Below are 25,177 nucleotides of genomic sequence, written 5' to 3' on the forward strand. Positions count from 1 at the left end.
AATATGTTTCAGAGGAGGATGGTGGTAGATTGGGATGTAGCTCACTAAGAGAGCATCTTCTTGGCATGCAAAAAGTCCCAAGGTTCAGTTCCCGGCATCTTCAGTTGTAAAGGATCAGGTAGCAGGAGAAGTGAAGGATCTTTGCCTGAGACCCTGAAGAAGACAGCATCACATGTGTTCAGGTACCATCACCACCACTATGTATCTAATAGTAAAGAGGATGTGACTCAGGTCGATCGGAAAGAAAACCAGGTTGCTTACTGACAAGGAACTCCCCAGGAATGAAGACAATTGACTGAACAAAAGAGGGAGGGAAACTCCTCCAAACAGCTTGGTAAGGATTGAACATGCTCCAAAAGGCTTTGAACTCTGAGAGCAGCTGAGAGCTGGTTAACAGAGATGGAGCTCCTCAAGCCACCAAGAGTATTACAAAGATATGGACTGACACCCTCAGCTTAGCTCTTTGGTAGTCACATATATCCAATAGGCATAAATAAGGATCTAGTTAGTTAATTTATTCAGCTTAACCGCCCATAGGTCACACACTATAGCAAAGTTGAAGAATTAAAAATAACAGTTAAAGAAAAGGTTGCCACATCCACAATGCAGCTTTTGCAAAGGCTACTCAGTAATGGTCTTAATTTTAAGGCGTCAGGAATGTTTGAATGTGTCAGTAGCCATTTTTAAGGAATCTCTCTCTGGCAAGTTCATGCTTTGGACAGCAAAAGAAAATATGGGACAGCGAGTCAACTTCTGCCCAAGGGCAATCACAGAAGCGCTTGTCCGGGGGTGTCCTAAGGAAGGAAGCGGCCCTTCATCTGGATTGCCGGCAATGTATTGCAATGTGCCGTAATTTATGACCACCTCAGTTTTGAGACTGCCAGCATACTAAGGAAATGAGGCAGGGTCAAACTGGGTAGGATATTTAATTCCAACACAGAGTGGGAAGCATTTTTGTGTAGTGTAAATAAGGAGAAATACAGAACCACAGCACACACACACACCCCGCTGTCCAGGAAATGCTTCCCTCCCATTCCCAGGGCAGTGGCATCACCAAAATAGCATCAATGGAGACAGTGACCTTTCACCCGGCTCATAAAGGAACAGAAGCCGTACCTCTCTTTTCCTTCAAAAAGTCATTTATTGAATTTAAACATTGTTCAAAAAACAAAAGATTAAGATCCTAGATAAAAAGGGAGGGGAGAAGTGGTGTAAAAGCAAAAATAAAATGAACTGAAAACTTTCTGAACAGTGAACATGCTCCATCAAACACAAAGAACTGGTGCTCCCTCCTGCAACATGGGGGGGGCTTTGTAAACTTTCCTGCTCTCCAACCTGCATGCAGCATAGAAGGGGCAACCCTCTCAAAGTGGCTGCTGTGACCCCACACAGCTGCCCACCCTTTCAGTTGGGACCATTTTCTCCTTAGCCCAAAGATCCCCTTCACTCTCCATGTATGTAAGGGGGAAGGAGTGGCCCAGAGCAATGTTAGTGTCTCTGCACTTCAGCTTGTACAAGTACAAAGAGCGGCAATTGCTGGAGGGCGGGGTGGGGTCTTGCTTGCACGGAAAATAAGTGAAATTCTGCATTGGACGCAGCTGAGCTTTGATGCCTTCTCTAGCCACACGTCGAGCGCGTGGACACGTTTCCCTGGCAAAAGCTCTATTTAAAAAAAAGAACAAAAAGGGAGGGAAAACCAAGTTTGGTTAGCAACGATGGGCACCGCTGTGCCAGAGGTGGCCTGGCCTCGTTAGGACATGCTGGGTGTGACCAAGCCTTGCAGCATGATCATGAGGCGGCGGGCGGGCTTGCTCAGGCTGTTGTGAGGCTCCGCTTGCAGGAACTGGAAGAGCTTCTGCCGCACCTGGTTCATAACCGAACCCATGTGGTCACGGGTGATGGGATCGCTGTGGTCCAAGTGCATCACGGCCTCCTCTAGGTAACTGTGGGGACAGAGCGCAGAAGAGGAAAGACGGTTTGGATTCATCCCAGGCTCTTGGCGCTGCAGAATTGGCTCTTGCTAGCTTCTGTCGGTCCTATTTCTGCTATTTTAAATGCACTTGTCACTTGAGAGCCAGCATGGCACCCCCCTCCCCACTGCCCCGCATTCACCTAAATAGCAACTCTATGCCACGGCTTTAAGCGAACATCTCTGTGGGGCCCGGAAGAGAAACGCTGCCAGCTATAATTTAGGTACAGATGGGAAAAACCTTGTCCACAAAGTGAAAAAATCTTCACTTGTTTGCAAGAGTAAGAATTTAGGCAGATAGTGAAAAGGAAGGGATGAGCCAGTGCTCGGCTCTTGTGGCCCTTTCTTACGTACCCAGCATGATGCTGAACACCACTTGGGGGTCAGGAAGGAATTTTCCTCCAAGTCAGATTGGATCCAACACTCGCTATTTTAAATGCACTTGTCACTTGAGAGCCAGCATGTCGTCATGGCGAGAGTGTTGGGTTAGGACCTAGGAGGCCCAGGTTCAAATCTCCACTCTGCCCTATGGAAACCTGTTGGTTGACTTTGGGCCAGTCACACACACTCAGCCCAACCTCCCTCACAGGACTGTTGTGAGGATTAATTGGAAGACAGAAGAACTACATACGTAGTTTTGGGTTCCCGCTGTGGAGAAAGGCAGGATTTAAACAAAGTAAAATAAAATATATTGTCGAAGGCTTTCACAGCCGGAGAACGTTAGTTGTTGTAGATTTTCTGGGCTGTATGGCTGTCATCACGGCCATACAGCCCGGAAAATCTACAACAACTAAAATAAATTTGTTTAAAACATTTATAGACTCACTTTTCTCCCAGGTAACTGGGACCCAAGAAAGGTTCTAACCCTTATGACTGCAATAAATATGATTCCGAAAGCTCTTGGGGTATTCATCATTCAATGCCTGTTGAAAGCTCAGGAACCAGAAAGGTGGATAAGTAGGAAGGATTTCCAGTGGACAGGGACAGGACTTCAACGTCTCTATAATCTCCCTCCAAGAACCAAACGGGAATACCATTAAGGAAAACTACATTAGTTGGTACAGTCTGTGGAATCATGTTTCCCTGATGCACAATTTTAACTTTTTCTTTTCCAGCATGAAAGACACCCAGCCCTTTGCATATGTGCTGCCAGAACCAGCTGCCCTTAGAGAGGCGGTATGTCTCCTCCCTGGACTCTCAGCTGGGTCAAACTCACTTGAGCTTGAGTTCTGTCCGGGCCCCCAAGTCCGAGGAGAGCTGCTGAATGAGAGAGAGGAGGACCGGCTGGGAGAGCGGGCAAGGGTGCTGCCCAAACACCTGCTGGGGGTCAACGGTCTCGCAGACGTAGAGGACCAAGTTCAGGTCGGCTGCCGTGAGGGCCTGCAAGGGATGAAAAGATCCAGTGGCACAGTGAGACTCCACGGCTCTCAATGGCTGAACGAGGCTTTGGGCCCACTGCCCACAGGCCAGCCAAAAGCAACAGAGCCTCTGTTCCCAGGTGTATCCCTGCCATCTGAGCCACGGGCTGGCGGGGCAGTGAGGCCTTGTCGGGACGTGCAAGGAACGAGCAAACTGATGGAGGGTCACAGTTAAGCAGCACTGGCGGGCTCAAGACCCCAAGACTGGGAAACAGAATGGACAGAAGGTCTTTTATTATACCAGCCTCCAGTTTCAAGAGTGGCACTCAATGACAACCGTGGAACAGACACCTCATCCTATAACAGCTGCCCTTCTGGACTGGATCTGAGTACATCTAGCCCATCACCATGTTTCCCCCAGCAGGGGACAGCCGAGTGTTTCTGACTGGCCCATAAGCAGAGCACAAAGGCAAGTGCCTCCCACCCCAGTAGCCCCACCCAGCAACTGCTGTTCAAAGATACACTGCCTCTGAACCTGGAGCTTCTATTAATCTCTCTCTCCCCCAAGAGTTTGTGTAATCCCTTTTTCCAAGCCAGCTACATTGTTAGGTGGTAGCAAATTCTGTATTCATTGTGTGAAGCAGTACTTTCCTTTTGTCTGTCCTGAATTTAATGCCAATTGCATAACTGAATCCTAATATTATGAGATGGGGGCGGCACTCTCTGTCCACTTTTGCCAAACTTGGCATCATATGATAAATATCTGCTGCTTAAGAAAAAGGCGCCTGAAGGGTGCCAAGAGACCCATCTATATCCAGTGACCATGAAACCTGCGGAGCAGCAGTTGGGGTTATGTGAGGCACTGGCTGTATAGCCCTGGTTTAAAATTACACCTCAACCTGAAAACCACCGGTCGCGACATCTGTGTGCGCCCTCTGCTGGTGCAACTGTAGACTGTCAGCAACCCTGTAGAAAGCACCAGCCACAAATGAAGAACCAGATTCGAGTCCAGTAACGCCTAAAAGTCCAACAAACTGGCAAAAGCTTTCAAAAGGCAAAGAGAGCTTGGCTCTTGAAAGTTTATCCCCTGTAAATCTTATTGGTCATTAAGGTGCTACTGGCTCAAATCTTGCTTTTCTTTTCTTTTTTTAAACTTTATTTTCCGTTTTTAATACTATCAAGAATCTTGCTTTTCTACTGCAGACCAACACGGCCTTCCACTTCAAACTCCCCAAACAAGACACCAATATGCTGAAAGCAGTTCAACAGTGCAGGGCACTCATCTTTAGAAGATGGGAGCGTTATTTCTTAGCAGAGTTCTTCAATTGTCCCCCCACCTCCCCGCAGTCAGCCAGCTGTGCTTGAAGGAGAGACAACAGCCTCATCACCATTACCGGGAGGTTACCATGGATCAGCGGCAGAGCATCTGCCTGGCACACGGAACATCCCAGGTTCGATACCCAGCACCTCCAGTTTAAAAAGGCTCAGGAAGTAGGTGATATGAAAGACTTCCAGCTGAGACCCTGGAGAGCCACTGCCAGTCTGAGTAGGTCACACTGGCTTTGAGGGACCAATGGCCCAATTCAGCACCGGGAAGCATCATGTGCCTACCTGCTGGAAGGCTTGATTGAGGTGCCCCTGTTGCAAGAGCTGCAGCACATGAGCCTGTTGAGACTGGAAGTCGAGGTGAGCGGCGGGGATGGGCGTGCCGGCGGCCGAGCGCATCGCCTGCATGATGCTGGAGGTGACGGCGGCCTGCTGCTCCTTCATGGCTGTGCTCACCTCCCCCTTGATCACTCGTTGCACGTGGGCCAGGATGGACTCCTGCATGCTGCGGAGAAAGCCAGCCAGAGGGATGAGGGGCAGGACACTGCTCAAAGAGTGGGGGGCGAGGGAGCTGCAGCTAAATGCAGGCTGCCCGCCTGCTCAGGGAAGTGGCATGCAAAATCTAAGGGGTGGGAATTACTGGAAAACTTTCCCTCACTCTTGCCTTCCCCCTGCCCTTTGCCTTAATATTTAGTTATCTCCAGGGCATAGTCGGCTTTACAGATTTAGATCCCCCCCACACTACTCAATTTAGGATTGCAATTATTACTGGGGGTCCAGTTGTTCATTTCTTAACTCTAGGGATAAAAACCCAGGCAAAATTTCCATCTCGTTCTCTGCAGGTCAGAACAGGGGAAGCGCTTCCCAAGATAGACAGTCCCTAGGTTCAAAAGTAAGCATTTGGCATGAAGAACCTGGCTGAAAACTCTGTTGATGGGGATTTTCCCATCTGCATTCCTTTCACGTCAGACCTGCCAGCTTACCCCTTGGTAAGGCCTTCCGTATAGCTTTCCTTTTCCAACCTAGTAAAAGCTTCTTCATTCATTGCCAGTGTGATGCTGCCTCTCTTGCACTCTCTAACACCCTTCTCAAAACCCAGATTTTCAGTGAAGCCCCCGTCCCCCATCCCATACCCTGAACGAAGCAAGAAACCAGACCGCACATTCTTCCCCGTTTATCTTCCCCATCTATCAGTGTTTAGATCTCTCTCCATCTTCATACACCCCCATGGTGCTAGGTTAAGAATGCTAATTTTTGTGGCAACGCAAGCCTTAACAGAGGGTATGGACACACGCTGTGCCTTTCACTGGCATACACAGATGTTGCAGATTTGCCAGAAACGGCTCAGTCCAGGGCTCCCCTCCTCTATGGCTTTTAACCTGGCCCTGCACATATGCATCCCTGATGGGGCGAGTGTTGAATTCTACTGTTCCTCCAGCTCACCCCTCCCCAACTCACTTGCCCACGAGGATGTGAAGCTGATGCTGCACCTCCGAGTGCACACTGGACGCAATGGTGGATGCCAGCTGGTCGGTTGTGCTCTGGAAGGAGTTGACCAGCTGCCGGAGCTGACCCAGCAGAGAGTCCCGGGCGTCCTGCTCACGGGCCTTCTTGTTCTTCATGTGTGTTTCTAGCTGCTGAATATCTGCAAGAGGAGGAGGAGTCGTGATTGCTCAGAGCAGAGTTCATTCTCAGAACTTCCTTTCCTCTGATCTCACTATCCGTGATGGCCACTCCCTTCATGGAACCTCATGTGTCTTCCCTCTCTTACTTGCAAAAAGGCACAGCATTCCAGCTTGGTCAGTGGTCAGAAGGGTCAGACTAGGATCTGGGGAGATCCAGGTTCTAATGCCTGGCAGACACTTTTACCGTGCCCCTTGGTTAAGGCACTTGGGGCAGCGCAAATGGGTTTCCCCCTTGAGCCTCATGCCACCTGCGTGGAGGTTAGGTTGGAAAGAGATATTGATCAGCCCAAGGACACTTGGTGAGATTCAAGAGGAAGTGACTATTTGAACCTGGGACTCTCTAGTCCTAGTCTAAAACTCTAAACTACACGTCACACAGGCGACACAGTGCACTGTTATGCTCTGTGCCAGCTGATGTGCCCCCTAATCAACAGACACGCCCAGACAGCATGCTACATACTCAAGTCTCAAAAAGTCAGGACAGAACAAAAAAAAGTGGCAGTTTTGGTTACCTTCTCTGTTAGAGGAGTGTTTAAAAAAAAAAAGGCTAATATTCCCAAGGGCAGGAGGACTACAAAGCTGGAAAGGAGAAGGGCCACAAGACTCACATTCTTGTGTGCCTTGCTTGAAGGTGTCGTTGATCTGCTGGAACATGGACTGACAGCTCTTCTCAAAAGCAGGCAGCACCACGCTCTGAAATGCCTCCCGGTATGCCGTCTGCATGGGGCCTTGCAGGGTATCGGCGGCCGCTCGGGCAATGGCATCTGTCAGGTTCTGGAATGAAGACACGGGACCGAGTGGAAGTAGCTCTATGTGGTTAACAAGAACATTAAGGCCGAATACACAAGCTGTGGCACTGAAATAGCATGTCTTGGTGGACTGAGAACTTGCCACACCGTGGCATTCTAGCAGAACGGAAACCCAATTTCAGACCAAAGCCCCTTGTCAGATACGCCTCCAGCGTATCTGCCATGTATTATGAATTTCTTGCTGCAGGGTGTAGTGTACCTCTGAGAACATGCAGGGGGAACCTGTTTTGCTGTCTGGTTGCTAGCTGCTTATCTTTCAGGTGTTTTGGTTACCATTTCCTGGCCGGTCTGAGAACGTGGCCTTGAAGTTCCAGGCGAGACTGCGCCAACCTCCTAAGAGACAGAGCAGAGCTCATCCTTTCCCTCCTCCCCTCTCTCCTGGTTCCTTGACTTAGCGCGCCAAAATCCTAACGGACTTTCTTTCCCATTGGGGAAGGGTGGGAACTGTGCCCTATAATTAACCTTGCTTTGCTACCTTGCATCACTTCAGCCAATGAGCCTGTCTGACTATCCTGACGCTGGTATTTCTCTTCAATAAAGTAACTTTAACTTGTATACCTGAGTGATGCAGTAAAGCGCTTGGGGATTTACCTGGCAAGACCCGACACCCTTGGGCTGTACCACCGCTAGCCAATCAGCTTCCTTTTAAACCGAGCTGGGAGAACAAAGGATTCCATTCCTGGATTCCTATTGGCCCAGTCTTACCTTGGATTTCACCAGCTTGATGACATTCTCCTTCAGGGTTCCTTCGATGGCTGTTAGCTTGGCTGCAACAGTGTTACTCAGCTGTCCAGTGATGGGGTCCAAGGTCTTGGAAACACCTGGTTGGAGCACGGAAGCGTATCAAGGTGATGTTCCCCTCCCCCATCCTTTCCTTCGCATGCAGGAGAGGAGGACGGGAGGGGACCTCAAGGCCCACTGAGGGGCCTTCTTGGTTGTTAAAAGAAGTAGGAAAAAGTGGTTGGCATGCAGCAATGTCAAAACGGCATGCCCGCAAGGCCTGATGTATCTTGGTGATTTCTCTTGGCACCAGGACTCTGTTGGATCCCATTTATGTCCAAGACAATCCTTGGCTGGTGAGGACAGAAGATCAAAAGTGATGCCACAGAACTTACAGGGGGACACGGTCTTCTTCATCTCCTCGCGAATGGTCCTCTCCAGGCGATTGCAGGCAGCTGCAGAAAGGGACTGAGAAAGCTGCTGGGACAGGTGCTCCTGCAGCTGCCCGTTGCGCTGCTGCCCCTCAGCTAGGACCTGGTCCAGCCGCCGCTCTGAAGCAGACAGTGTTAAGGAGTAGCCTGTGGCTCAGCAGCAGAGCATCTGCTTGACATGCAGAAGGTCCCAGGTTCAGTCCCTGGCATCCCAGATTGTAAGGGTCAGGTAATAAGTAATGTGAAAGACCTCCACCTGAGACTTGGATGCCTGCTGCCAGTCAGAGTAGACAATACAGACTTTGATGGACTGATGGTCTGATTCAGTACAAGGCAATTTCATGGGTTCAAGGAATCACAAAGTGTCTGGTGGGATTTTCACTCCCAGCCAGTTCCTTCAATTAATTTAAAAAATGGGAAAAAAACATTTTATATAATGCCCTTTGACTGCTTTATAACCTACTTCGCAGGGCTGTTGTGAGGATAAAAAACACACAGCCTGCACATATGGGAGGAAAAAACCAAAAAAGCATCTTGATCTTTTTAAAATGAAGTTTAACTCAATATAGCTTAATTTATTTTAGAGGTGGCCTCTAACACTCTTTGTTTTTAAACATTTCCATTCAGTTTTACTGCCGTGGTTTGGCTTTTTTATCCTGCAGTATTATTTGGGAGAGGAGGATGGAAGAGAGACTCCCCCTTTTTATAGAATACCTGCTCAGACTGAAAAGTCAAACTGATGATTTCCTTCCCTGCACAAAAGAGCCAGCAAGACACACACAGGGGGGAAGGGCATGGCCACCTCCTCTGCACATGATCCCAGCTGAGTGAAGGGGGGTGGGCATTGCCACCTGCTTTGCTTCTAATACCAGCTGGGTGAAGGCAGGGGATGGGCATTGCCACCTGCTTTGCTCCTGATTACAGCTGGGTGAAGGCGGGGGTGGAAATGGCCTCCTGCTCCGCTCTGGATCCCAGCTGGGTGAAGGCGGGGGGGGGGGGGTAGGCATTGCTGCCTGCTCCCCGCCTGATTTCAGCCTGGGCTTCTCGCTGTGGCACACTCTCTGGAGGTCTGGCTGCTTCATCTAGGCTTCCCTCCATAGCAGCGCCCTCTGGAGGCACACCAGGGTAGGAAGCGAGTTGTCTTGAATACGCTTAGCCTTTTATATAGTAGGATTATCCATCCCCACAACATACACTTTGTGATGTGGATGGGGCTGAGAGAACTCCTAGAAGCTGTGACTGACCCAATGTCACTCAGCTGGCTTCAAGCAGAGGAGTGGGGAATTAAACCCGGTTCTCCAGATTAGAGTCCCATCACTCTTAATCACTACACCAAACTGGCTCTCTACACCAAAATGACAGTTTTACGATTATCCAATTAATATAACAAACATGAAATGAGTCAAAACACCACACCAAGATAAAAAAAATCCTCTGTGTTACAAAAACAGTTACTTTTACACCTTTGCGGCTTGCCTGATTTACTGACAGGTACAGCTCTCCTTTGGGACTTTCGGCTGGCTTGGATTCGGACCAAGCCTTGCCAGAGGCTTCCTAAAGCTCAGCCTGGAGTGAGCTGAAGCCATGGCAAACACAGGTCCCAGAAAGCATTTTTTCGGGAAGGATACGCTCCTGCTCTTGCTGGGAATCCATCACTCGCTCTATGTGGCCCATCAGGGAGCTCTGCACAGCGTCCAGGTGGTCCGTGAGCCTCTGCGTCAGCTCCGTCTGGCTCTGTCTCAGATCAGCGATCTCCCTCTGTTGGCTCCTTAGCAGACACAGCAACTCGTCCTGATACTCAGGAGGCACCTATTGGAAGAGGCAGAAAATGTAAACCCTCACTGGACCCTTTGGTGCTCAGGAGCCACTTTGGAGAACAGCAAAAGGGGCACAACAATACTAACAATGCCCAATGCACAGATTTTGGCAATGTTTAAGACAGGGTAGAGATGCGTGGCAAGTTCAGCTCTACAGAAAAGTGTTTGGTGACCAGATGGCATCTTTAACAAAGGAGTAAAAACAGTACGAACTGTGGAAGTTACAGATAGATTTCCCCCCTAAAAGGGGATTTCAAATTTCTGATGCGCATTTTATCTAGTAAATTACAACCACCGCTTCCAAGCCTGTTGCATGGTGGTCAAGTGTTGTTTGCAAAGCAACCGGAAAGAACAGATCCTATTAGGACCCCCGACAGATTGTGGCTGATCCGAAGCCTATTTCCTTTTGAGGTGCAGTAAAGCACGTGATCACACGAACAGTTCTTTTATCGATGTCATCTTAGAAACTTACGGACTCTCAAAGGCTATGAGCAAGAATCTACATCTTGCACCTCGGGTCTTAATGAATCTTCCATCAGAATGGATCATGTTACAAAAGAGGCATGAAGCAGATATACCCATATACCAAATGGCCCCCAAGACTGATCCAACTGGGAAAAGGAGCAGATTTTCCCATCAGTATCACATGAATATTAAGGGAAGCAAATCATGGATTTCCTGTGCATTCACTACTCTGGGAAGCCGAGACATTTGCCTCTTAAAGAATCAACCTTTTCCCAGCATCTGGAAGCTGTAGAAAACCCTGCCAAGACAAGAGGTTTGCCAACGCAGCGTCAGGGCTGCCTGCACAAGAAATGGGTCTGATGTTGAAGGATATGGACCCCCATGGAATATGAGGGAAAGGAAAGAGGAACATCTGCAGAAGTTTAACTGAGCATGTAAGTGTACTGGAAAGGGGCACAGTATTCTCACACTAACCTGCTGATCGTAGGACCTCGGGGACTGGTTCATATCCCTGGAACTAAAGAAAAGGCGATATTGTAATTACAGGAACAGCACATAGTAAAAATGCTGTGCACATAACCATGGGGATCACAAGAAAGCTGAACACAAATGTCACTACTGCTGCAAAAAGCTTCTGGTGTGCATTTTCTGACTCCGGAAATGGCTGTGCTGGTGCACTGTTCCATCCCAATGCCTGTGTCTAGAATCTGCTTTCTTCACACACGAATTAGGACAACAACAACAACAACAAGGAAAGAGATTAAGACTTGGACACTTCGATGTCACAGAACCAATACACTCTTGCATACGAGTTTGAATGTGAAAATACAACAACAAAAAGAAAGAAAAAAGGCAAGCCAGGACTGTCAACTTGGAAACTGGCTCCACCCTTTTACTTATGGCACCAGAAGGTACAAGACAGCAAAATAACAGGAAAGGCTTCCTCCGGGACTCTACACAGAGGACACAAGCCCTGACTTCGAAGCCCTGATTCCAGAGTATATGTAAGGCGGCTGTTCACAGATGACTTCTAAATAGGGGTGCAACATTAAATTGATTTCAGTCAGGATAACCAATTTAAAATATTTCCAAAATTTAAACTTCTCGGCATCTGATCAAAGTTCTTGGAGCTTTCTGGCACCCAGAGAGAGAGACTGTCACTGTACTTCTGTTTGCCTTCTCCTTTTAATACACACACATGCTCGGAACTGAGCATAATTTTCTGCTAAACAGCTTATTCACCAACTCTGCACAAAGCTGCATACGGAAAACATCTTTCTGTTCCAGATTTTGTATATACAGGTTGCATCAAACTCCATCTCAGAAGAGGCATTCCTTCCTGGGTGAATGCCTCTTCTAAGATGCCTCTTGCCACTGGCAGTTCTTTGAAGTATTTGCGTATATATGCTTGGGCAGCCCGCCCCCACTCTCTTACTCAATTGGAGAAGCCTTTTTAACTAATCAAAAGGGTGTGCTCCAAGAGGATTCATCTTTCCATGAATGGATGCAGTCCTACTTTATACATCTCTCTGTTGGCTGAACAGTGATGGTAGGTTTTCAGGAGGATGAGGGGCAAGTCTCAGTAGAACAGGGAAAGCCCAATGGGCAAAGCTCTGTCCCTCCGACTAGAAAACTTCACGGAAAATACAGAACACACAGAAAGAACAGCTTCACTGCTGAATGGAAACTCAGATTTTTCCCACTGTACTGGGTGCCTGCTTACCCGTCCTCTTTCTTCCCTTTCCGCTTTAGCTTAGGTGAAGCTCGTGGGGACCCCTTGGCTTTCCAATCCTTCACAGGGAGCCGCTGGGCAGCTGCTTTGGCACCGAACCCAACTGCTGTAGAAGCCAAGCTGGCAACTTCATCATCATGATCACTGCAGAAAAAAGGAGTGGAAAATGGGAAGCTGCTAACCGTTCTGCTAAATAGTTTTAAGGTCAGACACCTCCCTCCCACACATACCGCTCCGTCTGATCTACAACAGAATAGGACAGCAATTGTCCAAAGGAAAATAAGGTTCTACTGCTCACATGTGTATCTGCCTTCGCTGCCTAGGCCGTTCTGCAAATGTGTGGCCTGTATTTTCCACCCTTGAGGATAGCAAGGATGTGCCACGGAGTCCCCTGAACAGCATAATCCTGCATGCCTAATTCCCACTTGCAATACTGCCACTACCTTTCCAGTTCTTTAAATTAACCACACTAAGCCATAAAGGACCACAGAATGGCACTCTTTCCTCTTGCACTTGCTAGCAGAATTCTTAGCGTATAGCTATTGAGTTGGCACATGCAATGAGTAAACACACCGCATACATCCCTGCAGGAAGTAAAGTTGGGTCAATAATGCAACTGGTTGTACCGTAGGGAGTACAATCTGCTTGCCCACTATCACACTGCAGATATTGTGCCTGTGGCCTTCAAGGCACAGGGCAGAAAGGCAGAGAAGTGGAATGTCGGCTTAAAACTAAAAAGCATGTTTCTAGTCCTTATGATTACAGTGAAACATACAGAACGGACTGGGGCCCAACGCAATTCAGCTCAGCCGGTCTCTCTATTCATGCATAGAAGTCTGCCAAAGGTCGTTTGGGTTGCTGCGGCCAAAATAAGTTCAGCCCAGCATATTGCTACTGCAGAGACGAGAGTTCCGGGACTGCCAATACCTTTGCTCAGCACTGGCGTCCTGACTGTCATGTTGAAGCAGATGGTAACTGTGCCTGTGATAGGAGCTCTTATGTTTCTCCTCTACTTCATTCCTTGGGCTGACGGAGGAAAAAAGAAAGACAGAAATTCCATCGAGTGTGATTTCCTCTGCTTAATGTTTGTAAGAGATGAGAGCTAAGCACTCAGATGAACAGGGAGGTCTCTCGTTTCTAACAGTAGAAAAGAGCAAGAGTCCAGTAGCACCTATAAGATGAACAACATTTGTGGTAGGGTATGAGCTTTTGTGAGTCACAGTAAAGTAGCAGTCATCCTGCAGAGGAATTTCAAAGGGAGATTAAAAAGACAGACTGCTGAATTGCAACTAATAACGAAGCTGAAGAAAATGCACTCACCTGGACTGAATCAAGACCTAGGCTTCCTGTCTCATTATCAATGTTGCTTTCTCCACACCTACTACGCCTCTGCATACCCCAACCTAGCCAGTCACACCTGCTATTGTCATTCAGCTTCTGTAATCACTCCAATCCCTAAGATATAAGGACCAATGGACTCACATTCTAGCTGTATCTGAAGAAGTGAGCTGTGGCTCATACCCTACCACAAATTTTGCCTCAAATGTACCTTTGCTTGGATATGTGCTGAAATGGACCACTGGGAAGCAGAGCTGGGGAATCAGGAAATGGGGCGTTGCTCACTCGAGAGACAGAGGGATATGAGCGTTTGGGGTCAAGCAGCCAAAGCAGACAGGCCCAAGAAGAGGCATCAGCTGTCCAAAAATGGGGACCATAAAAAGAGGCAGTGGTTACCTGTCTGCCATGCTATTCCTGGTCTCTCTGGTAATGTCAGGGGCTGCTGGCCAGGGCTGGCCCACACTGGTGTCAGAAGCTGCATTTTCCTGAGGTAAGGCTGCCTCTAGTAGGGAAGGGGCACTCAGCATGTCCACCTCGGCAGAGGCCATGTCCAGGGAGTGGTGGCTGTGCTCGGAGCCATGCCGGTTCCGTGGAGAGAGCAAGTGCAGAGCCGACGCTGCGGACGCCATGCTGTCAGCGTGGTGGTTGGGTTCCAGGCCTTCAGCAGGGAGCCCGGAGGGGGCCGCACCGAAGCTGCGCTGCAGGGTCTCCGAGGCGATCTCCGGGATGTCCTGGGACATGGCGGTGGAAGCCGAGGAAATGACATCGGGCGAGCGTTCGCGGGTGGGGGAAGACTGAGGCACTGACAGAGGCTCTACGTCCTGCCGCTCCAGCGAGAGTGGAGGGTTCGCTGGGGAAACCTGAACCAGACACACAAATCGCAGGTCAGTCAATTCGTTGTACCCCGTTTTCCGTTCAAATCAGGCAACTCTTCGTTGCTGCTTCTAGAGTGGTTTTGTTGTGACAGGTTGGCTCCAGACCACATTTTCCATCAGCGGTCAGCACTTCCATCAACGGAACAGACCTTTCCTGCTTCCTTCTCTTCCACTGCAGCCCACTGGTCTCCCCAAAACAACAGGGCAGGATGGTTAATGGCAGAACTATGCCCCACAGTGAGAGCTGTAGGCACTTGGAACAGAGGGGAGTAGTAAGATATTGTCCAAAGGGCTCCTTAAGAGGTTGTGCTGAATCCCCCAGGTGTGTTCCACAAGAGCAGGACTTCCTCGTAACACAGAAGAGGATACAGTGTCGGGGGAAGACTCCTTGCACTGGAGAACCTTCACCATTAGGAGACGGGATCTGCACAATCCATCCCATTGTGAACTCACTTTGGGGATCCATAGGTCAATGAATAAATACACGGGGAGAAATCAGACAGATACTGGAGACCAGGATTTTCTAGCAGGGGTCACACAGATGCTGAAGTCAGAGAAGCCACACTCTCGGATTAAGGAAAAGGTTGATATGCTTAAAAAAGATCCAACCTTACCGGAACTGGGGCCTTTGGGGTCAGTTTGTCGGGAAGGCCGGGGAGGAGGACTGAATGGTTCCTGGGACTAGTCTGCAGGCTACTGGTGCTGGAGCTCAGCGTGAGACTTGGGTCAAGCGGCAACTTTGGGCTCAAGGACACTTCTTCAGCCTGCCTGCAGGAGGCAAGGTGACAGAGAGGCTTTAGATGTTAGGCTTGCATGTCCCCCATTAAAGTAACCCAGGGACAAATGAGCCTAGTACAGAACGGTTAGGAAAGCACAGCCTGCTTAATTCCCTGTCCTACAGAACGGTCCTCAACTACAAGCATTTCCTTGGGAGAAACCATAACACTGACTGCCAAAAAAACTAAGAGCAATCTACGGGTGGACCCTCCAGTAATCCAGAGCTGTCAAAGAAGCAACCAACCAAAGGTGGGACACCTACCAAAGCTGCAGCTGCAGTCTTATTATGGATCACAGGTCAGTACACAAATAATAAAGACTAATGGCTCTAGAGTCCTGGGACTCTGCAGTTTGATAAATCCAAGTTACAACCGTATTCCAAAATAACCAAGGATCCTCTTCTAAGATCTGCTAATATATAAATTGAATGTTATGTTATTATTATTATTATAATCTAGGATGCCTCTGCTTCTCACCCCAGCATTTACTTCTTACTCTGCTGTTCATCCCAGTTACATGGAGCAGAGTCTATGGGTCCCAGAGAAGCTTTCTGGGGAACAGTCCTGGAAGAATAAAGGATACTTGTGCAAGGGAGACATCTTCTCTGGAACAGGACCAGTATGTCCTGCAGCTACAGTACTGGAAAGGATAGATCTGCCTTAAACAGCATTGCAGTGAGTGTGTGTGTGTGTCCCTGCTGATCTAAGGGATTTAGACTCACAATTAAAGGGGAAATATTTTCTCCACTGGCAAGCGGTTGATAGCGAGGTGGGGGGGACACATCCTCGCCTAGGACTTACCTAGGAATGGATGGCTCGTTGACCGAAGAACTGCTCATGGCGGTGACGGCCGTGAGGGAACTAATACTGCTTCCAGGCGAAACTGTGATCTGGCACAGACAATTCAACATGTTTGTAAAGAACTTTGTTAATCGGCCATTTTACTTGAACATATGCAGAGTATCACTTGCTGTTACAGCTTTATTGTCAAGCTTTCAATTTGTACTGCATGAATTCATAACGAATGCATCACGTAAATGCTTCCTCCAACTTTGTTAAAATAGGACTTGCAAGTTTCCGTCTTTCAGCTTGTGCTCTCTGCCTTACAAGAGACCTGTGAGTTCTCATCAGTCTAAGAAACAGATCTGAATAACAGCTGGCTTCTACATTTTCAAAGGGAAGGTGGTCTTTTTTTGTCCCAGAATGCTTTGGTGAAACTTTTTGCATTAGGCACAAATGAATCTAATTTGCCTGTAAAAAGCTTCCTGAATCAGCATCTTAAGATTGTCATATTACACATGGAGCTTCCCTGATAAAATCTACAGGATGCCAAGCCTTGCAGTTACATCAAGCAAGTTTCTCTACCCTGCGTTTACAGCTGAAATCTATTAGGGCAGCTAATTCAATAGCAACCTCCATACTTCATATTTTTAAAGTGGTAGGGTTCACACAGGAAACTGCTGAGATACAATGGGCTTCTGGCAATGGGAACAACAGGCACCTAAGTAGGAATCTTGCCAGTTCTGTTGGTTAAGATAATGCAAAAGCCCCCATTCAGAAGTTCAGAGATCCACTCCTCAAGAAACAGAGAACAAGGGAATCTCAAGCAAGTCAGAACCCAAAGTTTCACCAAGTTTCTTGGTAGATCCTGCCAATCCAAGGCAGCTTACCTGTTGCAAAGATGTACTGGGAGTCATGAATGCATCAGGAGTCATTAGCTTGGGCTTCATATCACTTGAGGGGGAGAGGAAGTCCACTGGTACAGACAGTTCTGAAATGCGTCGTACATCAGGCTGCGAACCATGCATGGACCCTTTTTCAGATCCCAACCCTTCTGTGCCTAAGTCAGCCAAGTGGTCTGGGAATGCTTCAAAAAACAAACAAGGCAGATTAGAAGCAGGTTGCACTGGGAAAGACAAAGGAGTCCATTCCCTGTAGCTCATCCAACTAAAATAAAGTTAAGCATGTGGATTCCAAAGTCCCTCCTAAGGCAAGCCACCATATCTGTTGCCAGCAAAGATTTAGTCGTCAGAGTCTGACTCAGGCAGCGTTACATCTTAAAACAGGGATATCCTATAGTTAACACAGCTACCACTAGAGGTCCAAAAACCATACAGCAAGGGCATCACATTGAACTGTGCAATGTAAGCCTCAAAGCCTTCGCTAGCTTCAAAGGCGGAGCTAAGCAAAAATCAGTGGCTTTCATTTCAAAAGGAGCTGCTCTGCTTAGAATCCTGGGATGAAAAGGGTACTCACCAAAATCTTCATGGGAACCATGGGGAAGGATTGGAGCAGCTGTGTCCGGACTGTGGAGTGGCTGAAATCTGATCTGCACATCTTGAAGGGCCCTGAAACATCCAGGTATATAGCTTTGGTTCGTAAACCTTGCCTATACTAGCCAGAGCTCATCTCACCAAGGCAAGCACTATGCCAAGTCCACGTGGCAAGTAAAAACGGTACTGGATTTCTGCAATTTACACATGCTTTTCCCCCCTACATAGGATAGTCTGCAATTTGAATACGCTCCAAGTTGCAGCTTTTTCTTTCTTGGGAGCTTTAGAAAGCCTCTAGCATTTCCTTAAAAAGGTGACTATTGCAAAAATCTTTCTTCTTAAAAGACACATTTAAGCAAGAAGCGAGTCAACAGAAGATACAGACACTGGGTTGAATCCCATGACTTTCTTCAGCTCAATGTATCCAGAGGAGTTAGCCGTGTTAGTCTGTAGTCGCAAAATAGTAAAGAGTCCAGTAGCATCTTTAAGACTAACCAACTTTATAGTAGTGTAAACTTTCGAGAACCACAGTTCTCTTTGTCAGATGCATGGAGGGTATGAAGAAAGTTTCTTCTACTATACAGCTGGTTAGTTTTAAAGGTGCTACTGGACTCTTTACTATTTTTCAGCTCAATGTGGAAGTCTTGTTCCAGAGGAAAACTCTGGAATGGAGAAGCAGAAGGGAATGGACAGATCCAACCCACTGCTTTGATCCAGACAATTCCAGCAGCAGCAGGACAACAGAACATGTCCCACTTCTGGACTCATACATCAAAGAGGGACTTAGACTGAGCTTGTAAGTTAGGGGAGGAGTCTGTAGGAAAGCAGTGGAGGCACGCACGCATGCACGCACACACACCTCTACAGCAGATGTTACATTCCGGAGGGCTAGCCATGTTAGTCTGTTGCCGCACATTGCATGAAAAATATGCTCTCCTCCGCAAATCCCCAACTGCTCCAAAAACAAAACATGTACATATCTGTATGGCTGTAATTTTATTTTTAATGCAGAGTCATAGTTTATCGGGTGCAACAAATAAGCAGTTATGTCCTGGTGTAATCCTTGGGCCCTAGTCCAGGTTTGCACGCTTCAAAGTGGCAAGGGGAAAAAAATCTCCCTGCTCCGAGGAAACCCATAGGACTTAAGGGAACATGAGACGTAACTACCTCTTTCTGGCTGCCCAGGACCACATACAATACCACAAGTGCTGCTTGCTGGCCTAAAAAGGAAAGTTGCCCTACAGAATACTCACTTGGTGTGAACACAGAAGAGTTTGATCAGCACCCCTGCAGCCGATTCGACAGTTCCAGTCCCCTGAGTGCCTTCTGGGGGAAAACACGGGAAAGACGGGGGGAAAGTTTCGGCTTAATTCATTTTAATGCTTTTCTAGTATGTTTTGCATTTTATTTTACGGCAAAATGTTTTTTGAAAGCAAATGCAGCTAGTAGATTATGTTAATAAAGATAAAGGGAAACAGAGAAATGTGAACTTGTTTCCTCATTTAGGACGGTTCAGTTATCGGCAGAGCCACACTGGCCAGCCGGGAGTGCGACAATGGTCAACTGGCCTCCAGGATCCCCCACGTGCCTCCCTTCAACCCCAAGGGCTTCACTGGTTCTTGAGACATTACTTTCGTTATGCCAGATCTAATAACATTTCAATGATCTAACAATACTGTGCAGGACTGATCCCAGGGTCTGGGCTCATTGTCAATGCTTGAATTACGGGGCGGAAGGGGGGAGCTGTTGCGATGCACCTCTGGCTCTGAGGGTTGCCAGGTGCAGAGAAGAATCTGGCAATCTTAGTTCTAGCTGCGGGAAGTGTTCAAGGTGGAATCTGTACCTTAATAATTTGACCACTCAGCTGGGCCACAACTTCACTTATGTAAAGCAAACACGGAAAAACATCTCCCGCACAACTAGGGTAACGTTTAAAAGGGCCAGCTTTCTCTTCTTAATTACACAAATCCCTGTAAGTGTAGGGAAAAACCTCATTGTTTCCTGAAGCAAGGAGGGGAGGGAATTAAGAACATTCAAGCCCAGCTGAATGAGACTTGGGCTGCTTTCACACACACATCAGATAATGCACTTCTGCAACTGTTTGCAAATGGATTTTCCTGTTTCACGTAGGGTGAAAGCAGCTCTGGGCTGAGCATCTGCCTCCCTCCCTCTTGCAGGCATCTGGGGCCTGGCCAGAGGCTTTTCCCTCTCAGGCCATGGCTCACAGCATGAACCTAGGTGATCTGTGCTGGTGGAACTCGCCCACTTTGTGGCTAGTCACCTGATTCAAGGGAGTACTGGGGGGGGGGCTTCTGCAATTGCACGTCTTTATCATACTCCATGGTTGTGCTTTGTGAAATAAAAACCTGCCCTTTTTTCTCCAGAACACCATCTTTGCACTCACCTGTTGTCAGGCCATCGCTCTCCTCTTCAGCCGGAAGGACCTCTGTGTGTCTCAGCCGGCAGCGGCTGACCACCTGGATGCCAAAGCTCAGGACTGGGTGGGTCAACAGGAACTCTGAGATGGAGCTGAAATATGCTTTACCCTCGTCCTGGTTCTGCACCAGCTCCATCACATACAAGACCTGGAAGGAGGGCAGCAGAAAGACACCACTGTAGCAACCTCAGCCACAGGAGACTGCCCCTAGGGGGAAAGCATGCACATACTCACAGCCTGGGCTAGGAGAAGGGTTGGCAGAACAGAAAAGAACGGAAGACTCCCCTCTGCCCTCTCAGCAGGAGGGATGGTGAGGCAGAGGTACTGAAATGAGGACTAGGGTCAAAACCTTTTTAAAAAGTGAGAATATTCAGTGCTTACACGCAGTACTGCTGTGATACGGTCCATGTCGAATAAAATGAATGCTTTGCCTTAGTCGAGCGGCTGCCAATCCCAAATTAGCCCACTACAGTAACTCTACAACGGGTCACCTTATCTCCTTGCATCTTATGCTACACGGCTGTGAAAGCTGACCTTCCGCTGCACGTCGCTCAAGATCAGGTACTCGGCTGAGAGGTCCAGGCAGGCCTTGAGGCTGGGAAGGACGCTCATGGAGCTGAAGATATCCGGTGAAAATCTGCAATTGACATAGTGAAGAAGTGCCAAGAACAGTTATTAATAGGTTGCCCAATAGATTAAGACTTATTTTAATACTCTTGAAAAATAACTGTGTATCTTACCAACGTCACAGTGTGTGAAAAAATGTTTATTAAGATGTAAGATATCACTCACTGATATCACAGGGCCCGTATTTAACCATTTAGCCAGCCGATGAAATACAAGCTGGGGCATTTAAGAAGCTACGGCTAAACTCACCGGACAGTCTGCAGACACGTCCAGGATACTGTGCACCACATTTTCAGCTCTCGGTTCTGATCTGCTCCCGTGATGAGAAACCTCCAGAAAGGAACTCTACAGAGATGACAAGGAACCATCAACGTCCAGATAAAGGCCCTTTGCTTAGCCTCCCTGAGAACCTGGACTTGCCAGCTGCTGGTTGAGATGCCAGGCCTTCCTCTCTCCTTTCCATGCACAAAGGATGCTTCTGCTTGATATTTACCAGTCACCACATATGAACGCATGGCTGGCTTTGTTTGGTCAACCCAAAGTCCTATAAGATTTGTGGTGAAATGTGTCATAAAGGCAATCCACTGCAGCTGTGCATTTGTGCAGTTTGCTTGTGCATTCCAAGGCAGGGGCAGAGAATGGTAAAAAGGAGGTTGTGCTGAGGACCGAGGCAGGGACGGAGCTCAGTCTCTATTCCTCTTTCCCTGTCTTACACAAGAAGGGGCTTCCAGAGCTTCTGCTTCAAAAATTCCGGCATCTGATTTGTGCCCCGCTCCCCAATTTGAAAAAGCATCCCACTATCCTAGCTACAGTCCCTCTCCTAAAACACAGCCTGTACTCAGAGACAAGATGTAGGGGGATATTTTATACACAAGAGGTAGAACGGGTCTCTGTCAATACCAGAGAGGACTACCTCTTTTCAGCCTCCCTCCATTACAGCAGTGTGCCAACTTTGCCTCACCAATATTTTATCTCAAAGTTATTGCCCACAAAGGCCTTTCCTGCTGTCTGGTGAAAATGGAAAGAACTTCGCAACAAACAAGAATCGTGTCTTACTCAGGGTCTTGTTTTTTATGGTTGTCACAGAACAGCAAACAGGAGAGGGGTCTGCCGTCGTGGGGCTTCCACTCATGAAGGCACCTAGGTGAGAAATCAAGAGAAACCATGACCCATGAGCCTACCACTTCACAAGTGCAGAGGGGAGGTAGTACAACCCAAGGAAAACTTCAGGCACACCCGCCCCATCCCAGTTTCAGAAGGTACCTTGGTTCATCTTGCCCTTCTATGTAGATCTGCCAGAATTTGACATATCCATCATGGCTTGCTGTGGCCAAGACAGTTCCATCTGGGGAAAGGGCTCCTTCGCTCAGGCGCTAGAAAGGGGCAAACAAAAAAACCAACAACTTAACAGTCAGTCTTTAACCCAGCAAAACAGCCAATTCAGCTTCAGTGAGATGTGAGGTAGCTCCTTGGAAGAGAAAGAAAAATGTGGATCTATATTTTACATAAAGATGGAACATGCTGGTAGCTACAGGTTGTTTTAGCACCTGGCCTTGGAAAAGTAAAATGGACCATCTCCCCCCCTGAAACAAGAGAGCAGCAGAGGAGATACCGTGCTGTGTCCTTTCACAACGATGAAGCCCTCTTTGATGCCGGTCACTTCCACTGGCCATGAACTGTGGTTGGCCCGGATTATATCAAGATCCCAAACCTCTGCCTGCAAAACAAGGAGATGTTAAGATACTGACTGCATAACCAAAGCTCTATCAAGGAGAAACTATGAGGACTTGCCATCCTAATCAGCAGCTCATTTGATGGAGATTATCCTCCATACTCTACAACATCAGGAAAAGAATGCTTTATTCCCCAGGGCTGCAATTCATCCGGGTACAGCACCACGGTATCGACTCACTACCAAGTTAAACATTCCTTTCCTTTCCCTTTTTGTTTTCTTTCAAATTTGTTTAAGCCTGTTCTTCTTTTTCTTTTTTGAATAAATAAATATCTGGTCTTTTATTTCTTTATTTATGATCTGCAATATACCATGTATGTGTGGCTGAGCTATAATAAATGATAGCTACAAAAGACCAGTTCACACTAGTTCATGATTGTGACACTAAGCAGTGACTTCCGTCTCCAGATCTGATACCATTAACAGAACTTTAATAGCATCCAATGCAAGTCAGTTCATATATTCAAGCTTCCATTCCATTCATAAAACGCTGAAACAACGTACATTAATATGAATTAGAGCACAGTCTGACATTTAAAGTAAGAATTGCAGAGGGCAGCTGCTTACATCTTAGCTATGCTTTACGCTGACCCCACCCAGGGGTATGGATTTTAGGATGTATAGCAGGCTGCAGTTGGGGGAAGGGGGAAATGTAGGGAAATTTGCTTCCCTGAGCCCTAGATAGACTCTAAGCCAGCAATTTACTGTGTGGCCGTAACATGGATGACACAGAAGCATGTTTTAGTGAACAAATTTACAAACACCTCTAGATGACAGCACAAAGTTGAAATTCTTAGTGAAATGATCCTAAGAGGAACTGATACAACCGTAAATGTCACTTTGTGAAATTCTAGTGAAATTATAACAAACATCTCCTTGTACACATTCCCTGTAGGCACATGGATGCTATGGTGATGGTATGTCTTGAAAGATACAAGGCATTCTTAATAGAATTTGCAAAATAAATTCACCAAGGTTTCAGTGACAAAATGGAACGTCACACACTGCCCATCCTTTAGTTACAGCATAGATCCTCTTAGGATCGTTCACCTAAATAATGACACTGCCAATTAATACAACAAAGGCCACAAAAGTGGACTCTCCCAAACATGCTCAGCAAAGCCCATCACATTAACTGGATGGGTGATCTCACCCTGAACTTTCAAGATTTGGGTCTCCCATTATTCGCAGAATTTCTCCATGTGTGTGCACAAAATCTGGCACATATCTTGCCCCCACTTGTGCTTTCTTGTAAAGAAAAGGCAAGTTTCTTGCCCTTGTAGTGGAAAATCTGTGGGAGGGTTGACGAGCTAAGACCTTCAGACTGAAACGAGCCCATTAAGGTCCTTTCTATCCCTTTCCATAATGAGTGTTCATTGGATGCTTGCACAGTGTGGCAGCCTGGATGGGAGAGCCATACTAGGTTGAGCAGAGACCTCGGACCTCACGTTGTCCAACTCTCACGGAGGCCTGGGTAAAAGGCAAGGCTTTCATACAAACATGTGAAGCTGCCTTATACTGAATCAGACCATCAGTCCATCAAAGTCATTACTGTCTACTCAGACTGGCAGCAGCTCTACAGAATCTCAGGCAGAGGTCCTGCACATCACCTACCATCTGGTCCTTTTTAATTAGAGACGAGGGACTGAACCCGGGACCTTTTGCATGCCACACAGATACTCTCCCAATGAGCCACAGCCCAGCAGTCAGGAGATGATGCCTCTGTGCCAGGGACAACTCTGTGACTCACCCACTGCCCTCCTATACCCTCTGCCCATTCCTCACCAGGACTGATTTCTCAGCCTTCAAAAAAAGCATTTCTATTTTTTCCAGTGGTTTTTGCAAAATGGCTCTAGTTAAACGGCAATGATTACAGGCACAGCGTCTTACCCTATCTTCGTGCAACAAGGCCAGAGTCTGGCTGCCTTCCTCACAAGCCTCCTCGTTCTCCTCTGGGATGAAGGGACACCATATGATCCTCCGGAAGCTGTTCAGGGGGGTCCCGTCAGGTCGCTTGATGTTCACCAAGATCTCCTCTCTGATCGCCCAGTTGAGGAATACTTGTAGATTGCCTTGTTTTATAAAGCCTCCAAAATAATCACTGAAATGAGGAGTGCTACTTTTGAGGTGTATCTCCAATATAATCAGAAATGAATGCAAAGGGCTGGCTGTGGCTTTCCCCAGAGTGAACCATACCCCCCTAGGTGGACCATACCTACCCCCCTGCCCAGGTTCACAGACACCAACACGGTGACCTGGAGTTTCATTCTAACTTTAATTTAGAACCTGCCTTTCAATAAGATGGAAGAAAAGACTCTCCCGATCTCTACCTCTCACCTACTCACATCCTCAACAAGCATCTGAACATTAAAGCACAAAGGCTTTGCCCCTGCTCCCAAGACTGGGTCCTAACTTCCAACCTCTTCCTGTTTCCTAACCCTCAAAACATTTTAAAAATGGCACTCAAGTTTCAGGAGTCATCTGACATCTGCTTTCAGTTGCATGTACTTGTCTGCCTGGTTGCCAAATGCTCTTTTTGCTGATCAGAGCCCAGATTTCTAATGCTGCAATACTATTCACTTCATTAGGAGACAGATTTCTGATGCCGCAACGCTAGTCACTTCATTAGGAGACAGGCGCTAAGTATCAACAGTGTTTACATTTTCGGAGAGGCCTGTCAGGCTATGGATGACAGGACATGGCAGACAGATCCCTGTACCATTGCAACAAGAAGTCCAGGTTCTTGGTTAAATGGTTTTATTCAGAAATCAAATCATTTCCATATATATGTCCATAGGATTACTCAG

At 47.5% G+C, this 25,177-nt stretch overlaps 1 protein-coding gene across 1 annotated transcript in view; it reads right to left on the reverse strand.

Moving 5' to 3' along the window:
* Nucleotides 1-1,121: 1,121 nt before the first annotated feature.
* EDC4 (enhancer of mRNA decapping 4) overlaps nt 1,122-25,177 on the reverse strand; it is a 35,571-nt gene continuing 11,515 nt past the window's right edge. Inside the window, exons 6-29 of the mRNA XM_055000408.1 lie at nt 24,261-24,408; nt 22,251-22,355; nt 21,902-22,011; nt 21,695-21,778; nt 20,888-20,983; nt 20,546-20,648; nt 19,979-20,159; nt 18,828-18,900; nt 17,558-17,649; nt 16,972-17,168; nt 16,103-16,191; nt 15,140-15,293; nt 14,047-14,510; nt 13,240-13,338; nt 12,304-12,456; nt 11,055-11,097; nt 9,927-10,107; nt 8,263-8,418; nt 7,853-7,968; nt 6,947-7,112; nt 6,112-6,298; nt 4,939-5,158; nt 3,186-3,349; nt 1,122-1,943 (exon numbers count right to left, since the gene is read on the reverse strand). Coding sequence (XP_054856383.1) covers nt 1,751-1,943; nt 3,186-3,349; nt 4,939-5,158; nt 6,112-6,298; nt 6,947-7,112; nt 7,853-7,968; nt 8,263-8,418; nt 9,927-10,107; nt 11,055-11,097; nt 12,304-12,456; nt 13,240-13,338; nt 14,047-14,510; nt 15,140-15,293; nt 16,103-16,191; nt 16,972-17,168; nt 17,558-17,649; nt 18,828-18,900; nt 19,979-20,159; nt 20,546-20,648; nt 20,888-20,983; nt 21,695-21,778; nt 21,902-22,011; nt 22,251-22,355; nt 24,261-24,408 — 3,574 coding nt within the window. The 3' untranslated portion in view covers nt 1,122-1,750. The remainder of the gene's footprint in view (nt 1,944-3,185; nt 3,350-4,938; nt 5,159-6,111; nt 6,299-6,946; nt 7,113-7,852; nt 7,969-8,262; nt 8,419-9,926; nt 10,108-11,054; nt 11,098-12,303; nt 12,457-13,239; nt 13,339-14,046; nt 14,511-15,139; nt 15,294-16,102; nt 16,192-16,971; nt 17,169-17,557; nt 17,650-18,827; nt 18,901-19,978; nt 20,160-20,545; nt 20,649-20,887; nt 20,984-21,694; nt 21,779-21,901; nt 22,012-22,250; nt 22,356-24,260; nt 24,409-25,177) is intronic.

The sequence above is a fragment of the Eublepharis macularius genome, chromosome 16 (genome assembly GCF_028583425.1).
Source record: "Eublepharis macularius isolate TG4126 chromosome 16, MPM_Emac_v1.0, whole genome shotgun sequence".
Taxonomy (NCBI): domain Eukaryota; kingdom Metazoa; phylum Chordata; class Lepidosauria; order Squamata; family Eublepharidae; genus Eublepharis; species Eublepharis macularius.